Genomic DNA, 17,789 nt, shown 5'->3' on the forward strand with positions numbered 1-17,789 from the left:
AAGACTTTTCTGTCGCTTAAAGGAATTATTCGTATTTGGAGGTGTTATTGCATGGACTTTGTGTATAAGTTTGTTTCAGTAATGATAATGATTTTGGTAGTGTTTACTGTAACTTTTTAATATATAAAACTTTGATTTTGTTTAGAGAAAAGGATTTGGAACTCAGGGTCGCAGCTTCTGGAGCACAAGACCCTGAGAAATCGGTAAGGGTTCTTGGCGTCTTTTAATGTTCAGTCTCATTCAGATGCCTCAAATGCGGCAGCGGGTGGAGGAAGAGAGAAGACACTGGGGGAATGGAATGTAAGAGGGACCAGTGTGAACGGTGATAAACTAAACTCGTTCGTGTCCCTGAACCAATTTTTCCTTTTTCATATGTGCGTAATTTTTTGTTTTGTTTTGTTCTTTTCAAATTAGTCCTTTTTACTATGTTCACATGTACTATTCCATGGGAAAGTTATCTTTTAATTCATAATGGTTGTGACTATTGTCCTTGAGAATGTCTTGACCACTTAGATTGGTTTCCAAAGAAACTAAAATCCTTAATTCTAGTCTTTAAGCATTTTAGTAATTTTTATTTAATGTAAAACTAAAGAGATAATAACCTTATTCTTTAATTTTGCACTTCTCATCATTAAGTGGAATGAATTACTTACATCATTGCAGTTAAGTAAGGACAAGGTAATTTATTGCTCTGCTCAAAGTGTACTTTTTTCTATAGATACGTAGAATTTAATTTGCTAAGGGCAAGTTTTAGTTTCATCTTTGAATGATGACTAAGAAACTTTAATTTCATTAAAAAGTTCATTCTTGAAAAGAATACAGCAACTTAAAGTTATTCAACTTTAGGCAACTTTTGATTTCCTTTACTAATGCTAAGTGTATGACCTGTGAGTTACCTGTTTTGAAAAGTTTAATACTATACCAGCATCACTCCCAAGTGTGCTTTTTGACTACTCATAGAGTAAAATTTTTAGGTTAATCTGAGAAATCATTCCTGGGAAAGAAAAACGTGGTTGGAAAGAAAAGGTAAATTCCAAAGTTAAATATATTTTCTTCTCTCAATAAAAACCCTTTGAAATAGCTTTCATAATCAAAACTTTTTTTAAATTTTGAACTTTTTAATGTAATATGGTGGCATTTTAAACCTTGGATTTATAGTTACATTAGTGTTTGAGAAACCTTATTTATGTTTGAATGAAACAGTCTTTAGAAAGTGTCAAGTTGCTTTAGGAGAATAAATAAATAAAAATATTAGACACAATAGAACCATTACTTTTAGGGTGCCTTTTGATGTGCAAATCTTAGAAAAGGGCACATAAATGGTGTTCTAGAGAAAGAGTTAGCAAAGTATAGCCTTTGGCCAAATCCAGTTGCTGCCGATTTTTGTAAATAAAGTTTTATTGCAGCACATTTGTTTACATATTGTTTTGGGCTGCTGTAGCACTATGGCTGAGTCAAGTAGTATGGCCTGCAAAAGCCTGATATATTTACTATCTGGCTCTTTACAGAAAACGTTTGCTTACTCTGCTGGAGAATACTGTAATGTCAGAAATGGCAGTTGGATAGAGAAGCAGCATAGTGTTACAGTATAATAAAGAGTTTTATATTTAGAATTAACATCTGTCTCCAGACTGCTTGATTATTAATTATTGGAAGGATGTTAGATGATTTCTATACTTTCAGGGAGCCTCAATTATTCAATTTATAAAATAAGAGTTTAGATCTTCAAAACCTTTTATAGCTGTAAAATTCTTTTATTCTGTGACTAAAGTGTCTGCTGGCAGTCTGGGATAGAGAGTCTTTTGAGGTCCCTTCCACCTTTAAATTTATGATTCTGTGTAACAAACAGATTTTTTCTTTATTTTAGCCTGATAGACTAAAGCAGTTTAGTGTGGCACCACGACACCGTGAAGAAACGATACCACCCGAAAGACCCAGAGTAGCTTTCCAGACACCTCTCCCTCCTTTGTCCACCCCATCCGCCCCTCCCGTCCCACCTCAAAACGAAGATCTGCACAGTGGACTCAGCAGCACCCTTGGTGAAATGGTGGCTCCCAGGTGCTTGTTTAAAATGTTTTATGTTTGGGAATTAGGTAAGGTGTCATTATGTTTTACATTTAGAAGGACTTGCTGAAGCAGATAATGTTCACCTTCAGAGATTTTTGTACAGTTAACGACTTTTGTCAGATAATTTCTCTTGAAATCTGTTTTCATTGTTGGCCTTTTCTCTGTTATTACAGAAATGAGGGAAATCCTTATAACATTCTTTTATTTAAAGATGCTTTAGTATTTTTAGAATGCATAAGTACACGTAGTATTTAGTTTTAGGTCATATTTTTGAATATTTTTAATACCTTTTAACATAGCAAAGATATGTTTTCTTCAATTTTGTAATTCCACTTGGCAAACATTGAATAATTCCTTCAGTTTATGCAGAGAGTTTCTACCATGGCTCTTTTACATACCTTACTTCACTTTTACTTCTGTTTCCTTTAACTCTCTCTGTGATTACTTATAGGCTATGCAACTCAAATACCTAAAATGAAAACTGTTGAGATTATGACACCTGTAAATTAGGTATAACAGTGAAGATTTTATTTCTGTCGGTAAAGGACCTCTTGCTGTGCTAGACTATACGTATGGGAAATCCTGTTAACACTGATACCTTCTGAGCTGCTCTTTCCTCTCTTAGCAGGACTTCAACTTATTTTTTGCTTACTATTAATGTACTAATTGTAGGAGTGTCTTTAATCAGTGATGTCCTCTGGGCTATACTTTCTGCCAGTCTTTTATTACTACTCAGTCTTTTATTTACTACTAACAAGTTGTGGTACTTTGTTTACTGTATTTATCAGGTATATTGTTTGTTTCATCCAGTGGCTTCCTGACTCAAGAGGCTAGGTGGGGTTGGAATTACAGAGCATGGTATGATGGTCTCAACATTGGTTTACGGATCAAAATGGTTCACTTCCTTGTCTGGATTTTGGGCAAACCACAACTTCATTGAACTTTAATTTTGTCATTTGTAAAAGTGGAATAGTAATATATTTTCTTTATCTGCAATTACAGGTTTGTTGTGAGGATTAAATCTTAAATAAATCTCTGTACAAGTGTAAGATTTAATGATATTGACAGTTTTTCATAGCAATTTTTCAACTGCTTGTTTATGTATCTGTGGAGAGAGGTTAGTAAGGTTAGACACACTGAGTGACTAGTAAATGTGAAAATTTCACAACTGAAGAGAACTTTAATGCCATCATAGCTCCTCAGGATTATTTTGACGTATACAACAAGGGAGAACATGTTAAGATGCACTTAAAAGTTCAGACTTTCTAAGATGCCCCCTTTCTGTTTCTGTTCATCTAAATGAATTTAGCTTTTCCATTTTCACTATTGGAAAATATTGCCTTGGTGGAAATAGTGATATTTTCTAATCAGTAATGAAGTGCTGAAGTAAGTTTTTACTTTACGAAATACTAAAAATTATGTCAAGACTTTACTGTTGATATATAAGTGGTATCCTTTTCACATATGGTTAACCTCCTTTGAGAGAACAGTACATTTTTAGAGTTAAAAAAAATGCACCTCTTCTCCTAGCCGGATGAAACCATTTGGAATCCTGTTTTGTTCCCCTTTGCCTTTTCTTCCTGAACTGTCCTTCCTAACTTGCTCTAGCAGCGTGGCTGAAGCACCGCCTCTTCTAGAAAGCCTCTCTCATGCTCTCCTCCCCTGCGTGCTTTAAATGGCCCTGATCCATGTTCCTCTAGCACCCTGCGTCTGCTTGTATGGTTTTGTTTACTACTCTGCTCTAATTGTCTGTCTATTTCTGTCGTATTCCTGAGAGACAAGGATACTGGAATAGTGTGACTAGTTGATTGATAAAATCTGAAGTTTTGTCTTATGTTAAGTGTTGTCGCTTTTTCTAAAGCAGCAATTAGATTTCGAGTAACAGTTTTGAAAAAATACCTTGATTTTAAAAAACTGCAATGAAATATGAGAAGAGTTTTTCCAATTTTCTTTTGATATAGGGTTGCACCTCTGCCTCCACCTCCCGTCCTGCCACCTTTGGCTACTAACTATCGAACCCCCTATGATGATGCGTACTATTTTTATGGAGCCAGGAATACTTTGAATCCCAGTCTTGCTTACTGTAAGTTATCTATAGGGTAAACATATTTTTCCAGTGGTTCAGTCAGGAAAATTGTTTTTTCGTGCAACCATAAATATATAAATGAGAAAAGCATAGCTTTACTTAATTTAAATATTATACATTTATTGATTTAATAAATGCCCCGTTTTAAAGCTCAGTTATATTTCATAGTTATTTCCTTTTTATGTAGATTTAAGAAATAATTATATTGTGTTTTCTTGCATTGTTCTTTGTTAACTCCTAACCCAAAATGAAATAGGGATTTTTTTCCTTAGGTAACATGTTCAGTTATGTGACTTTTCTTTTAGAGATGAATGTTATTAAATGGATACTGTGGAATAAATGTGTTTGTTATTTTTTTTAAGATGGTTCAGGAATGATGGGAGTACAGCCTGCAGCTTATGTTAGTGCACCTGTCGTCCCCCAGCCAGCACAACCTCTTATGTAAGTCATTAGTTAAAATAATAATTTCTTTCGAGATTAATTTGTCTTCCGTAGAACCTGTATTACTCAACTCATTCTTTTTTTCTGAAGGTATAACTTATTTTAATTTCTAGTTATTGCGTAACCAGTATGTTCAAAGTATTGCTTTCAAGTTAATGTTTCGTAGAAAGCACATTTTAAAATTAAGAATAACCTCACTTTCTCTCTTTAGAAAAGTCATGCATGCATATTATTGATAAATAAGAATATAAACAAAACATGAGCAAAAATTGAAATTGCCTAAAATCTCATTTATCCAGAGATAGACATATCTAAATATGCATTCAGGAAATCTTTATATGTACACACACTGATAAAAATACACACATACCAAAATGATATTACATTGTTATTGTATATGCTGTTCTATAACCTGCTTTTAAAATTAATAGTATATCATAAAGTTTTCTTCATGAGTGTCATTTTTTTTTTCAAACTGAACTTTTTATTTAGAGATAATTATAGATTCCCATGGTGGAATCATTAGAAGTAATATAGAGACATCTTGTGTACCCTTTACCCAGTTTCTGCCCTTGCTAACATCTTGCAGAACTGTGGTACAACACCACAACCCAGAAGTACGGCTTAGGATCCAGTCAAGAGGTAGAACACGTTCCTGTCACAAGGATTCCTTCTGGCGGTACCTTTCATAGATGTACCTAGTTCCCTCCTGCCCTGCCTTCCTCCTTGACACTAGCAACAACTGTTCTCTTCTTCGTTTCTATATCATTTTAAGAATGTTAAATTCATAGAACCATTTAATATGTAACCTTTTGGGGTTAAATTTTTTTTAATTTTTTTTTTCAGTTACAGTTGGCATACAATATTAGTTTCAGATGTACAACATAATGATTAGACATTTATATAACTTACAAAGTGATCACCTGATAAATCTAGTATCCATCTGACACCATACACAGTTAGTACAATATCATTGACTATATTCCTTATGCTATACTTCACATCCCCGTGACTGTTTTCTGGGTATTTGAAGAAACCCAAAACACTACTTCGAAGAGATATGTGAATCCATATGTTCATTACTGCAGTATTTATAGTAGCCAAGATATGGAGGCAACTTGGGTGTTCATCAATGGATGAATGGGTAAAGAAGAGGTGGTACATATATACAGGGGAATATTACTCAGTTGTAAGAAAGAATGACATCTTGCCATCTGCAACAACATGGATGGACCTATAGGGTGTTGTGCTGAGATGAGTTAGAGAAAGACATGTCATATTATTTTACTTACACATGAAATCTGAAGAACAAAATAAACAAAATGGAACAAATTCATAGATACAGAGATGGTTACCAGACCCGGGGTGGGAGGGTCGGGGAGTAGATGAAAAAGGGAGAAGGGATTAAAGAATTGATTTTAAAATCAGCGTAATTCTTTAGAGATGCATCTAGATTGTCTTATGTATAAATAGTTCATTTGTTCTTATCGCTGAGTAGCATTCCATGGTATGGATGTACCACAGTGTATTAAACGATTCACTCGTTAAAGGCCGTCTAAGTTATTATGCCTAGAACTACCATAAACATTTGCATATAGGTTTTTGCATGAACATAGCCTTTGTTTCTTTAGGATACTTGCCCAGGAGTGTTCTTGTTGGATTGTATAGTAATTAGAAGTTTCGTTTTGTAGGAAACTGCCAAAGCGTTTTCAGAAAGACTATTTCAGCACTATATTAAGAATGTGGTTTCTTTCATATGTTCACCAGCATTTGGTGTTGTGACTCTTGTTTATGTTGTTCTGATAGGTGCTTAGTGATATATCATTGGGATTTTGTTTACATTTTCATAATGATAATGATATTGAACATCTTTTCATGCGTTTATTTACCATCTATAAATCTTCAATGAAACGTCTCTTGATATCTTTTGCATGTTTTCTAATGGGAGGTTTTATTTTTTTTAACTACTGAATTTTGAGATTTTTTAATATATATCTTAAATACTAGTTCTTTGTCAGATATACGATTTGCAAATATTTTCTGTCAGTATAAAGCTTATCTTTTTATTCTTTTTGCAGGGTCTTTCATAGAGTAAAAGTTTTAAATTTTGATCAAGTCCAGTATATCAGTTTTTCCTTTTCTAGATCATGCTTTCAGTGTCAAGTTTAGGTACGCTTTCCTAGGCCTAGATTCCAAAGATTTTTTTCTTGTTTTTTCTTTTCCCTAAAAGTTTTATAATTTTACATTTAAGTTTATGATCCATTTTGAGTTAATTTTTGGATAAGATATGAGACTTAGATCAAAGGTCTTTTTGTTTTTTGGTCTATGGATGTCATTGGCTCCCAGCACTATTTGCTAATAAGATTATTTTTCTTCTGTTGACTTGCTTTGCACCTTTGTTAGATCATTTGGTCGTATTTGTGTGGATCTGTTTCTGGGATTTTCTGTTCCTTTCCATTTATCTATGCGTCAGTCCTTATGGCGGTAGCACTTGATTATTGTAGTGCTGAAATTCGTTTTTCTTTTCCAAGATTGTTTTGGCTATTCTAAGTCTTTTGCATTGCCATGTGAATTTTAGAATCAGCTTGCCAATTTCTGCAAAAAAAGCAGTTGAGATTTTGATAGAAATTATGTATAATCTGTAGATCTGTTTAGTCAGTATTACCATCTTAATTTTTTTTGTGTGTGTGTGGTAAAATACACATAAAATTTACCATGTAAAGCACTTTTAGTGTATAGTTTGGCAGCGTTCAGTACATTCATATTGTTGTGCAACTATCCATTTCCAGAACTCTTTTTGTCTTGTGAAACTGAAACTCTATACCTGTTAAATGACATCTCTCTAGTCCTGCTTTCCTTGGGCCCTGGCAGCCAGGGTTCTGCGACCTGTGTCTTTGAATCTGACTTACATAGGCACCTCTAAAACTGGAATACACAGTATTTGTCTTTTTGTGTCTGTTATCTTACTTACCATTATGTTCTCAAGGTTCATCCGTGTTGTAACACGTGACAGGATTTCTTTCTTTTTCAAGGCTAATACTCTGTTGTATGGATATACCACATTTTCTTTATTCATTTCTCCATTACTTTCAAAGAAACTCGAGGAAGGAATTCAGAAGATAACTAAAGATACCGTCAGTGTGTTGAGATTATTCTATGTTTAGAAGATTATTTTTCATAAATTAGATTGAATTTAAAATATTTTAAGAGAAACAACTGAAATTAGCAGACCCCAAGTAAATGAAATTCTAAATTCAGAAGGAAGAAGGTCGTAAAGGGAAGGTCTTGAGTTGCACAAAGGAGTGGAAGGAAAAAGTGGTAAATACATAGATGGAATTAAAGAAATATTTACGCAAAATTATTATGGGTTTAAAAGTAAGTAAAATGAAGAATAATAGGAATAGCATATAATTTGGAAAGGGTTAAAAGGAGAAGTTAATGAGTTTAAAAATCTTTATATCATTTGAGAAGATAGTAAAGATTTCAGTTAGTTTTATTCTTTGATAAGTATAAGTATTATGTTTCTAGAGTAACCACATAAAGTACATGGACAAAGGTGCAACTTTCTAATGTCTTAGAAGAAAAAAAATCAAAAAGGAAAAAAAAACAGATTTAAGGAGACTGTTTAACTTGATTATAAGTCAAAATTAAATGGCAAACTTAAATTTGATATTTGTAAATGGTTAAGAATCTCCTTCAAAGAGAACTTTTTTCATACTGGATACAAAAGCAAAATCCAGGTACACGTTACTTATATAAGTGTAGAAAAGTTGAAAGCAAAAAGGTACGGATATACTAGGAGAATATGAATTAAAATAAGTTTGTCTAGTTATGAAATGAATTTTTCAGTCATAAAGCTTTATGACAGAAAGGATCCCCTTATAAAGATAATATAATAGAAAATTTTATGTACCTAACAACATGGTCTTAAGATGTATGGAGCAAAATTTTAAAGAGTTACAGGTAAAAAGTAGATAAATATGGAATCTAAGTGTGAGAGTTTATTACTACTTTCTATAAGTGATAGATGAAGCAGAGAATAGTAAGTTTATAGAAGAAGTCACCTAACAAGGATATCCTAATGGAAATATATAGAAATGTACCCCAAACTTCAGAATATCTATTTTTGCTAATAGGAATAAATTTATAAAACTCACCATATTCTAGTCCTTAAAGTCTCAGTAAATTTTATTTGACTCATATCTTATGCACCATTTAAGGTAGAAATCAATTTTTAAAATAGTTTTAACATTTTTCCACATATTAGAAATTAGAAAACAAGGAGCAATTTTAGAAAATACATAAAATAAGATGAAAATTAAAATAATCAGGTATCTAAAAAGTGAGAAAAAGAACAGCAAAGTAAATCCAAAGAAGTAAGGAAAGAAAGAAAAGAATGGAAATTAATGAAATAGAAACATACAGTATAGAGGATTAACAGAGTCTAAAGTAGGTCCCTTGAAAACATTAATATAAAAAAACTGACAATTTTCTATTGTCAAATCAAGAGCAAGAAGAATAACTAAGAACTATTAGAGATGAAAAAATTATCATTTATAAATTTTTACAATTTAAAAATTCTTTGTCAATTCTAAAATGACAGCTATAGTTGTAATGAACCTTAAAAAGACAATAAGGATATATTATCAATTTTATGTCAGTGAATTTGGAAATTAAGTGAAGAAAAAATTCTTATTAAAATTTAACAGTAAAAACTGACTCAAGAAGAAAAACCTATTGAATAATATCAAAACTGTTAAGAAAAAAAAAAAAGTTGGGTCATTAGTCTCAAATCTTCACACAAAATCAATTCCAGGTCTAGATGGACTGGTAAATTATACCAAACATTCGAGGAAAAAAAATTAATCTTATACAAGCTAATGCAGAGTATAGAATAAGAGGGAATTCTTCACAGTTATTATGAGACTGTCATAATCTTTATACTCAAACCTGACAAGTCCATATGAAAGTGGAAAGTTATAGGCTAGTCTTACTCATGAACATAGATAAACTGAACCTCATAATGTAAAAAGTAATTCCCAAGTTGGAATTACTCTGGAAGGTAGGATGACAATGTAATACTGCCTGTCAGTTAAGAGTATGGACTTTGCAGGGAAGTGTCTTGGTTTGAATCCTCGTTTTACTAATTAACTTGAAGCACGTTTCTTCTGTTCCTTCTTTGTTATTTGGGATAATAATGGTATCAACTCATAAGGTTACTCTGAGGATTGAATGAATTAAAATATGTAAAGCATCTAGAATAAAGTCTGATATATACTGAGTGCTAATTGGTGTTAGTTAGCAATTACTGTAATATATCATTAACAGACTAAAGAAGAAAGCTATATGGTAATCTTAATAGACACAGGGAAAGCATTATAAAATTTAGTATCCATTAGTGATTAACAAAATAGGTTCGAGGGGAACCTACTTGGGAAAGGTGTAAACATGAAAAACCTACATCATATATTTTAATTAATGGTGATATGTTTAAAACATTCTTTTTGAGATTGACAGTATGACTAGTATTCTTATCACCACTTCCTTTTAGTGCCCAATAATTGTAGCAAGGTTAAAAATAAGAAGGAAGGAAGGAGGAAGGGAGAAGGATTAGGAAGGAAGAAAGAAAACTGATATTATTTGCAAAAGAATATACAGATAAAATATTAGAAATAATAGGAATTTTAAGTAGAATTGCTGAATAAAAAAATCAATATATAAAAAGTAGTTGCAGGAAATGGCAGTTTCTTGAAAAGTTAAGCATGTACTTATACAATACTGTAATTTCACTTCTAGGCGTATACTTAAGAGAAACGAACATACATGTATGCACAAAGACTTCAGTGTGAATGTTTATAACAGTATTATTCATGGTAACTAAAAAATATAAATAGTTCAAATGTCCATTAGCTAGGAAATGGATAAACAAAATGTGTTATGTCCATACAATGAAATACTGTTCAATAAAAATGAACTGTTGATGTATGCTACAGCATAACTCAAAAGTATTGTAAGTGAAAGAATCCATTTGTATTGTATGTTTTCATTTGTACGAAATGTCCAGAAAGAGCAAAACTGTAGAGACAGAAAGCAGGCCACTTACTTAGTGATCGCCTGTGGTTGGTGCGGGCAGGGGTTGGTGGCGTGTGGGTGTGAGGGATATTTTGGGGTTATGGAAAAGTCTTAAAACTAGATGGTGGAGATCGTTGTGCAACTCTGTAAATTCACTGAAAATCATTGAGTTGTGTAATTACCAGGCCTGTCATTTCTGTCCTTCCTCCCCTCTGATCCGACTATACATACATACCTAAATTCCTTCCATCTTGAGCAGGGAGGAGTTGATAAGTAAAGATCAAGAATTTGGATCATTGAGTGAGGGGTAAGAAACAGAAAGAAAAATGAGTGCGATACTGAAACCTGTCCACCATGTAATTTATAGCGGCTGCTTTGAGAGATTGCTTACTCAGATAAGCATTTTCAACCTTCTTTATTCATTAACACACATAGCCCTCTTGCTCTGAAAAAGTTTAATTGTTAGGAGTCATTTGCTCTGGTTCTCCTCGTTTTCCTTTTTACCCATTCATAATTCAGCGTGACAGTATACACAAACATGTCTGTTTATCCTAATCGAAGATTGTGAATAAATTGGATAAGTTCAATACACAAAGGGAACTCATTTAAAGTGATGATGATGATGTTTTTGGAGATGAGATGCCTTCTGTAGTCCCTTTTTTATAACTATAATTTTATTATAAAACTAATGCTTACCTTTTATAATGCAGATTTTTTAAATGTATTGTTTCCTTCAAAGTCGTTGCATTCCTGTACTTTAACATGTTGTGTGTAAGACAAATAGCACTTTATTGCATGAAATTTATATAACCATGATAATGTTTTGAATTTTTAATTTTTTGATTGCTTATACAGTCAGACTTTTTTCTATAATTATATTGTTTTATTCTTCAAATGGCTAAGAAGCTATTACTTGATATTGGAGTATATTTATTAAGTAAGTCACTAGTTATATTATTTGAGAGACTTTCACTGTATTGTTATTACTATGCATTCAGAAAAGTGTATAAGTCATGTGTCTGTTGCTTGATGAATTACCACAAATCGTTTTCATTTCCATGTAACTACCACCTAGGTCAAGAACTAGATCCTGTAAATTTCAGTTCGGTGGATTATGAAAGCAGAGACGGGGAAGAACTTAGGGAGGCTCCTTTACTTCAGGCTTTCTCTCTGACCTACAGAGAAATCCCTCCCTACTTTTAAATGTACTACTTATATACCTTGCTATTTCAAAGGAGTGTTGCATTGTCTTCTTGCTTCATAGATGGATTCAAATTATTAATTGTGTATTTAATGTAGGAACACGGTTGGACAGAATGAATTGAAAATTACAAGTGATCGAGCGGTAAATTCTGGCTTGTTTTTTGAGGATAAACCAAAGCCTTCTAAACAGTCACTTCAATCTTACCAGCAAGCTTTGCAGCAGCAGGTATTCGTTACTGATTCATTCATTCATTTGTTCATTCCTTTTGTGTGTTAGCACAGTAGTCCTTTAGACTTCAGAGTATGGCAGAGGAGAAAAAAAGATGCCAGTTGCTTATACTTCATTATGACAGGTTTTGATGCAGGTAGACTGACAGGTAGGATAGGGAGAATACTTGCCCGAGCAGTTAGAAGGGCTTCACCTGGTTGTGGATATTTGAGATGCATGTTATGCATTTGGCTTTCAGGAAGATTATCTGGTTGTGATGTAGACGATTAGGAAAGAAATATGGCAGAGAAACTGTTTTTTGGGGGTGGTGGGAGATGGGAAGGATATCCAAGAGACAGTTCTGGGGTTTCAGTGATGGGACTCAGATATAGGGGATGAGAAAGAGCTTGAAGGTGATTCTGAGTGCTGTAATCTAGGAGAATAATGAAGCAGTGAACTGAGATAGGGGCAGAAAGAGGCAGGACCCTTTTAGGGAGGAGAATTAGGGGTTCTGTGTAGTTTGCAGAGTTTGAAGAGAATTTGCTAGAGTAAAATGTGTGGTTTGGCGGGGAATGCCCACATCTCTGAGAAGACCCTAGGACTCCTGTCCACCTGAGGTAGTACTTTTCTGTGAAGTTCCACTTAGATTTCTTCTGAAGCAACTTTTGTTCATTTTTTTAACATGTGCAACCTCCTTGAAACATGGATTTTTTTAAAGGTATAGAATTACCAACATCATTTTTTATGTTAGTATTCTACAGAATAAAAGACTGAATTTATCTGTTTCAAATAAGTATATTAACACCACCGAAAAAACTAGATTTCCTAAGTCTAGAATTTACCTTGTGTATGTGATGACTTCCTTGGCCTTGCTGGAGTGGTTGCTTATATTTTCCATGTATTTGGTTATAATTTCAAAAGTAAATTTCCAAAATATACATACTAGTTCATTGCCTATCCGTATGTCTTTAGAGAACAAGCCTGTACCTGCACTTGATGATAAGACTTTGTTTGTTTTGTGTGCTTGCATAAAGTTGTACTTTAAGTAGCCTGGTATTCCCCAAAGAGCTTTGAACTTTCTACCTCTGAATTCTGGGAATGGGGTTTGCCCAGGGTAGAGTAGTTCTGGTGAGGAGTGGAACGTAGGTTGTGGCTGGCCAGGTCCCATGAAAGATAGATGATAAAGGAAAGTAGGGAGATGCTATTGGTCCCTACAAAACGGGGAAGGATAGGGAGGGAGGTTAGGCACACACTGGGGGTGGGAGGGAGGAGTTGGCTTAGCCCAAAGTGGCATCAGTGGCTGGAAAGGACTCTAGTGGCATCATGTGAGAGAACCGCAGCCATATACTCCCACCATCGAAGTGTTTTAAAATTGGGTGTTACATATATTTGTGATATTAAATTTTATAGTGAAGCATACTGAAAAAAAATCCACTTTTTTCCTCTAATAAGAAAAATAAAATAAAATCTGATATTAACGCTAACTTTTTATATCACAATACTTGTCAGCACTTAATGTGAATGTTTTTTATGTTGTCAAGATTCGGGAAAGAGAAGAAAGAAGGAAGAAAGAACGTGAGGAAAAGGAAGACTACGAAGCGAAGCTGGAAGCTGAAATGAGAAGCTACAACCCCTGGGGAAAAGGCGGAGGTGGAGCCCCGCTCAGGGATGCCCAGGGAAACCTGATAAGTATGTTATCTCCACGGATTTGTTGTTTTTAAAAAAACTTTTTTTTAACTTTCAAAAATAATGGGAGTAGGAAGAAGGGTTCCGGAATCATAGCCTATAAGGCAAGGTCTCTATTTATGTGGCTTACTGCAAAAGAGATCATTTGGTAATGAATATAACAACAGGTTAGAAAGCCTTTCTCCTTCAGAGTGCTTGTTTTTACTACAAACTGTCCATCCTCTGGTGATAATAACTCAATTGCAAAGAAAAGCTCATGTTATTTGGTAAGTTTTTACCTAAAATTGTACTGAGAATTTAAAAAAGTTTCCTAGTAAAAATCATAAAACTCTTATTACAATTTTTTTTTAACTTTGTTTGTTTTGTGTAGCTTTAAAGTAACCGATGTGGAATAGTGTGGCAAGGGATGTGTTTAATTCTTATATATCATATACTTGCTCATTGCAAGGACCCTTTTAAAAATAAAGACGATCTCAGCAGTTTGCTGGCAGGTTGCAGAATCATATTTATCTTTCAGAAATGTTTGAGCTAGAAATCACACAACAAGCTCTTGGAAAAGAGAGGTTTCATACAGCTAGCCCGTTATATACAGTAGGATCCTCTCTGATTAGCTTTTAGCTGAGAAAGTAGAGTAAAGATACTGTTTTTGAAAATTGTTTAATTAGAAATGAGAAATAAATCATAAAAACCGATTATAATAGTAAAAATATAGATTTTTACTATTTACTAGATTTCATGTTGTTCTTCAGGTGTTTTACATTATCCTAGAGATAGTTGAATGATACATTCAGAAGATTTTTTTGGATATTGAGTTATTAGAATTCTTAAGTATCATGCCTTTGTTTCTTTGTTAAAGATGACTTTTTAGAAGAAATCTATTTGAGGCCCACTTAAATTAATGAGATAACTCTTTTTTTTCTATCTTTACTCCATAAATATTTTCATCATAGTTTTTGAAGATGCTTACTCTCTATAGATGATGTGATTTTAGGTGATACATAGATAAACATTTCATATTTAAAAGGTTAAATATCTTCGAATATGTATTAAAAAACACTGGTTTTCCATTTATGGATAGAACTATAACATTCCCTTTTAAAGTAGAAGTATTATTCTAGCTGTTTAACAAAAAATGCTGTAGCTGAAGGCTCAAGGCAGTAGAAGTTACTTCTCATGTAAGTCACATTCTGAGACTATTCGGGTGCTTCTCCTCCAAGAGGTGACTCAGGAATCAGGGCCTCATCCATCGTGTCACTCCTCCATTTCAGAGTCCTCCCCTTCTGGCTACACAGTCAGGGCCCAGAAGTGGGAGAACAAGTGGAGAATTTTGTTGGAGCCTGGCCTAGGAGTGGAGGAATAGCATGTTTATCTTTGTTTCGCGATTCAGACCTAGTTACAGGGTTCTAACTTAACCGCACGGGAGCTGAGAGGCTTTGCTTTTTTAATGCCCAGGAGGAGCACGTGAGATTGACCAGCATCTAGCCAGCCTTTGCCACAGTAAATTTAAATTGCTAATTGATAGAAAACATACCAGTTACCATGAAGGAGGTGCCTAAATGACTGAAACTTTGGGAAACACTGGAATAGAATAATTTCCTAGAACTTTCTAGCTTGCCTCTAAGATTATTTCCAGTTAAGACAATACAGATATGGTGTTCTGTCTTTTAATTGGTTGAAGTGTTAGGATAAGTGTGGGTTATTGAATTATAAAATACTGTTTTAGAATTCCTTGATCTAATGGGAATGGAGCAAACTATTCTAAGATTTTCATTTTGCAGTAATATTTAGTTTGCTTTTTTAATGCTATAGTCATGCCATGAAATAGAAAAGGTACACCATATTATCAGATACTATTTTTTAATGGTATTTTGCAAACAAGTAAACTCATTATGTAAAGAATATCGGCTTGTCTTGTATGTGTCTGTTATATTTTAGAGAGGCAGGGAACGTAATTTTTCTGTTATATTTGAATTATGTAGTGAAGAGCAGTGCAGTGTTCTGTTTTACCTTCTTGTGATGACCAAAATCGTATAATCCCATTGGCTAACTTTAATTCAGATGGTGGCTTTTCTGATTACTCCTTTATCTTTGATCTTTTATTACAAAGAAATTAAAGAAATTGAATGTTCACCCTTATCATAGCTCTCTAAGGAAGATATCTTCATAAGGGAAAGAATTTTTTAATAAAATATCAAAATCTGTTACCCATGCCGTTGTAACAGCATCAACCATATTAAATGCTTCTCGTTTTTGTTATTTGCTCTACACTTAAAATCTGTTTCTTTCTCAGCTCTTTATTCATTAAAGTTCCGTATTCAAGTTCTCATAAAAAGCTAATTCTGTTCTGTCTTTCAATGGGCGAATGGATAAACTGGTACGTTAATGCAATGGGACAGTACTCAGCAATAAAAAAGAATGAACTCTTGTCACACAAAGCAACTTGGAAGACTCTCAAAGGAATGATGCTAAGTGAAAGAAAACCTCTGTAAAGTTACATCCTTGTACATTCTCAAAATGACTAAACTACAGGGATGGAGAACAAATCAGTGATTGCCAGGGGTTATGGCTGAGAGAAAGAATAACTTTTATAAAGAAATATAAAGAGATATAACTTTTATAAAGAGATATAAAGAGATAGTATGATAGAGTTTTTTAGGATGTTAGAACTGTTTTGTATCCGATTATGGTGATGATACATGAATATCATATGTTAAAATTTTAAGAAACTGTACACCAAGAGAAAAAAAAACAATTTGAAAGATAGCAAAAGTATCTTATAGTTCTAATGGATGAATAGTGAGATTAAGCATTTCTTCATACATTTGGTTAAATATTTGTATTCTTTTATGTATTGTATTTTCTCCAGTTAGATTTGTTTTTTTAGGTTGTTTATTGAGACACAATTTGCGTATATAATAAAATATACTTTTTAAGTATATTGTTTAATGAGTTTCAACAACTGATTCTAGTAATCACTGCTACAGTCAAGATATAAAACATTTACAGATTATCCGGTCCTATATTCCTGCCGGTTTCTGAGTAGCACTCATGATAATATTGCCTTCGTATTGACATTTTCCTCTCAGTTTAATGTTTTTGAGCTTTATCCTTGTTGTTGTATATGCCAGCAGATTATTTATTTTTATCAGTGAATAGTTTTTCATTGTGTGGAGGTACCACAGTTGTTTATCCGTTTACCAGTTCATGGACATTTGTGTTTTTTACAGTTTAAGGCTATTATGAATAAAGTTGTAAACAGTCACTTCTAGGTCTTCGTGTGGTCATAAGTTTTCATTTCTTTTGGGTAAATGCCTAGGAATGGAGTTGCTGAGACATATAGTAAGTGCATGTTAACTTTGTAAGAAACTGCCAGACCTTTTTTCAAAGTGGTTGTGTCATTTCGCATTCCCACCAGCAAAGCACACGGTTTTCAGTTGCTCTGAATCCTTATCAGCACTTGAAATTGTTCATCTTTAAAATTTTAGCCATTCTTTTAAATGTGTAGTGATATTTCTTCTCAACCTCAACAAAAAGTTGTGGAGGGATTGTCATTGGGATAGCATCAGTTTTGGAACAGCTGGCAGTATTGAGTCTTTTGATCCATGAATGTGGAATATCTATCCACTTATTACTTTCAGTTAACTTCTCTTAGCAGTACTTTGTAGTTTTCAGATCTTATTTTTTGTTAATTGCATCCCTAAGTGTTTCACGAATTTTGATGCTATTTTAAATGATACATTAAAAATATATATCAATTTGTTCATTACTAATTTACGGAAACAGTTACTTTTTGTATATTGCCCTTTTGAACTCATTAGTTTTAGTAGTTTTTTTTGTATATGCTTTGAGATTTTTTAATGTAGATGGTCATGTTATTCACAAACAGTTTTACTTTTTCTTTTTCAGTCTGAATGCTTTTCTTATTTTATTTGCCTTTCTCACTGGTTAGGAACTCCTGTACAATGTTTGAAAATTAATAGAGCAGACATCCTTGTCTTGTCCATGATTTTAGGTAGAAAGCATTCA

At 33.4% G+C, this 17,789-nt stretch overlaps 1 protein-coding gene across 1 annotated transcript in view; it reads left to right on the forward strand.

Annotated features, from left to right (window-relative positions):
• Positions 1-17,789, forward strand: part of CSPP1 (centrosome and spindle pole associated protein 1) — a 107,824-nt gene that overhangs the window by 46,164 nt on the left and 43,871 nt on the right. The window contains exons 11-16 of the mRNA XM_023533289.1: positions 146-203; positions 1,868-2,058; positions 4,029-4,150; positions 4,516-4,594; positions 11,966-12,095; positions 13,619-13,766. Coding sequence (XP_023389057.1) covers positions 146-203; positions 1,868-2,058; positions 4,029-4,150; positions 4,516-4,594; positions 11,966-12,095; positions 13,619-13,766 — 728 coding nt within the window. The remainder of the gene's footprint in view (positions 1-145; positions 204-1,867; positions 2,059-4,028; positions 4,151-4,515; positions 4,595-11,965; positions 12,096-13,618; positions 13,767-17,789) is intronic.

The sequence above is a fragment of the Pteropus vampyrus genome, unplaced genomic scaffold, assembly GCF_000151845.1.
Source record: "Pteropus vampyrus isolate Shadow unplaced genomic scaffold, Pvam_2.0 Scaffold99, whole genome shotgun sequence".
NCBI classification, from domain to species: Eukaryota; Metazoa; Chordata; class Mammalia; order Chiroptera; family Pteropodidae; genus Pteropus; species Pteropus vampyrus.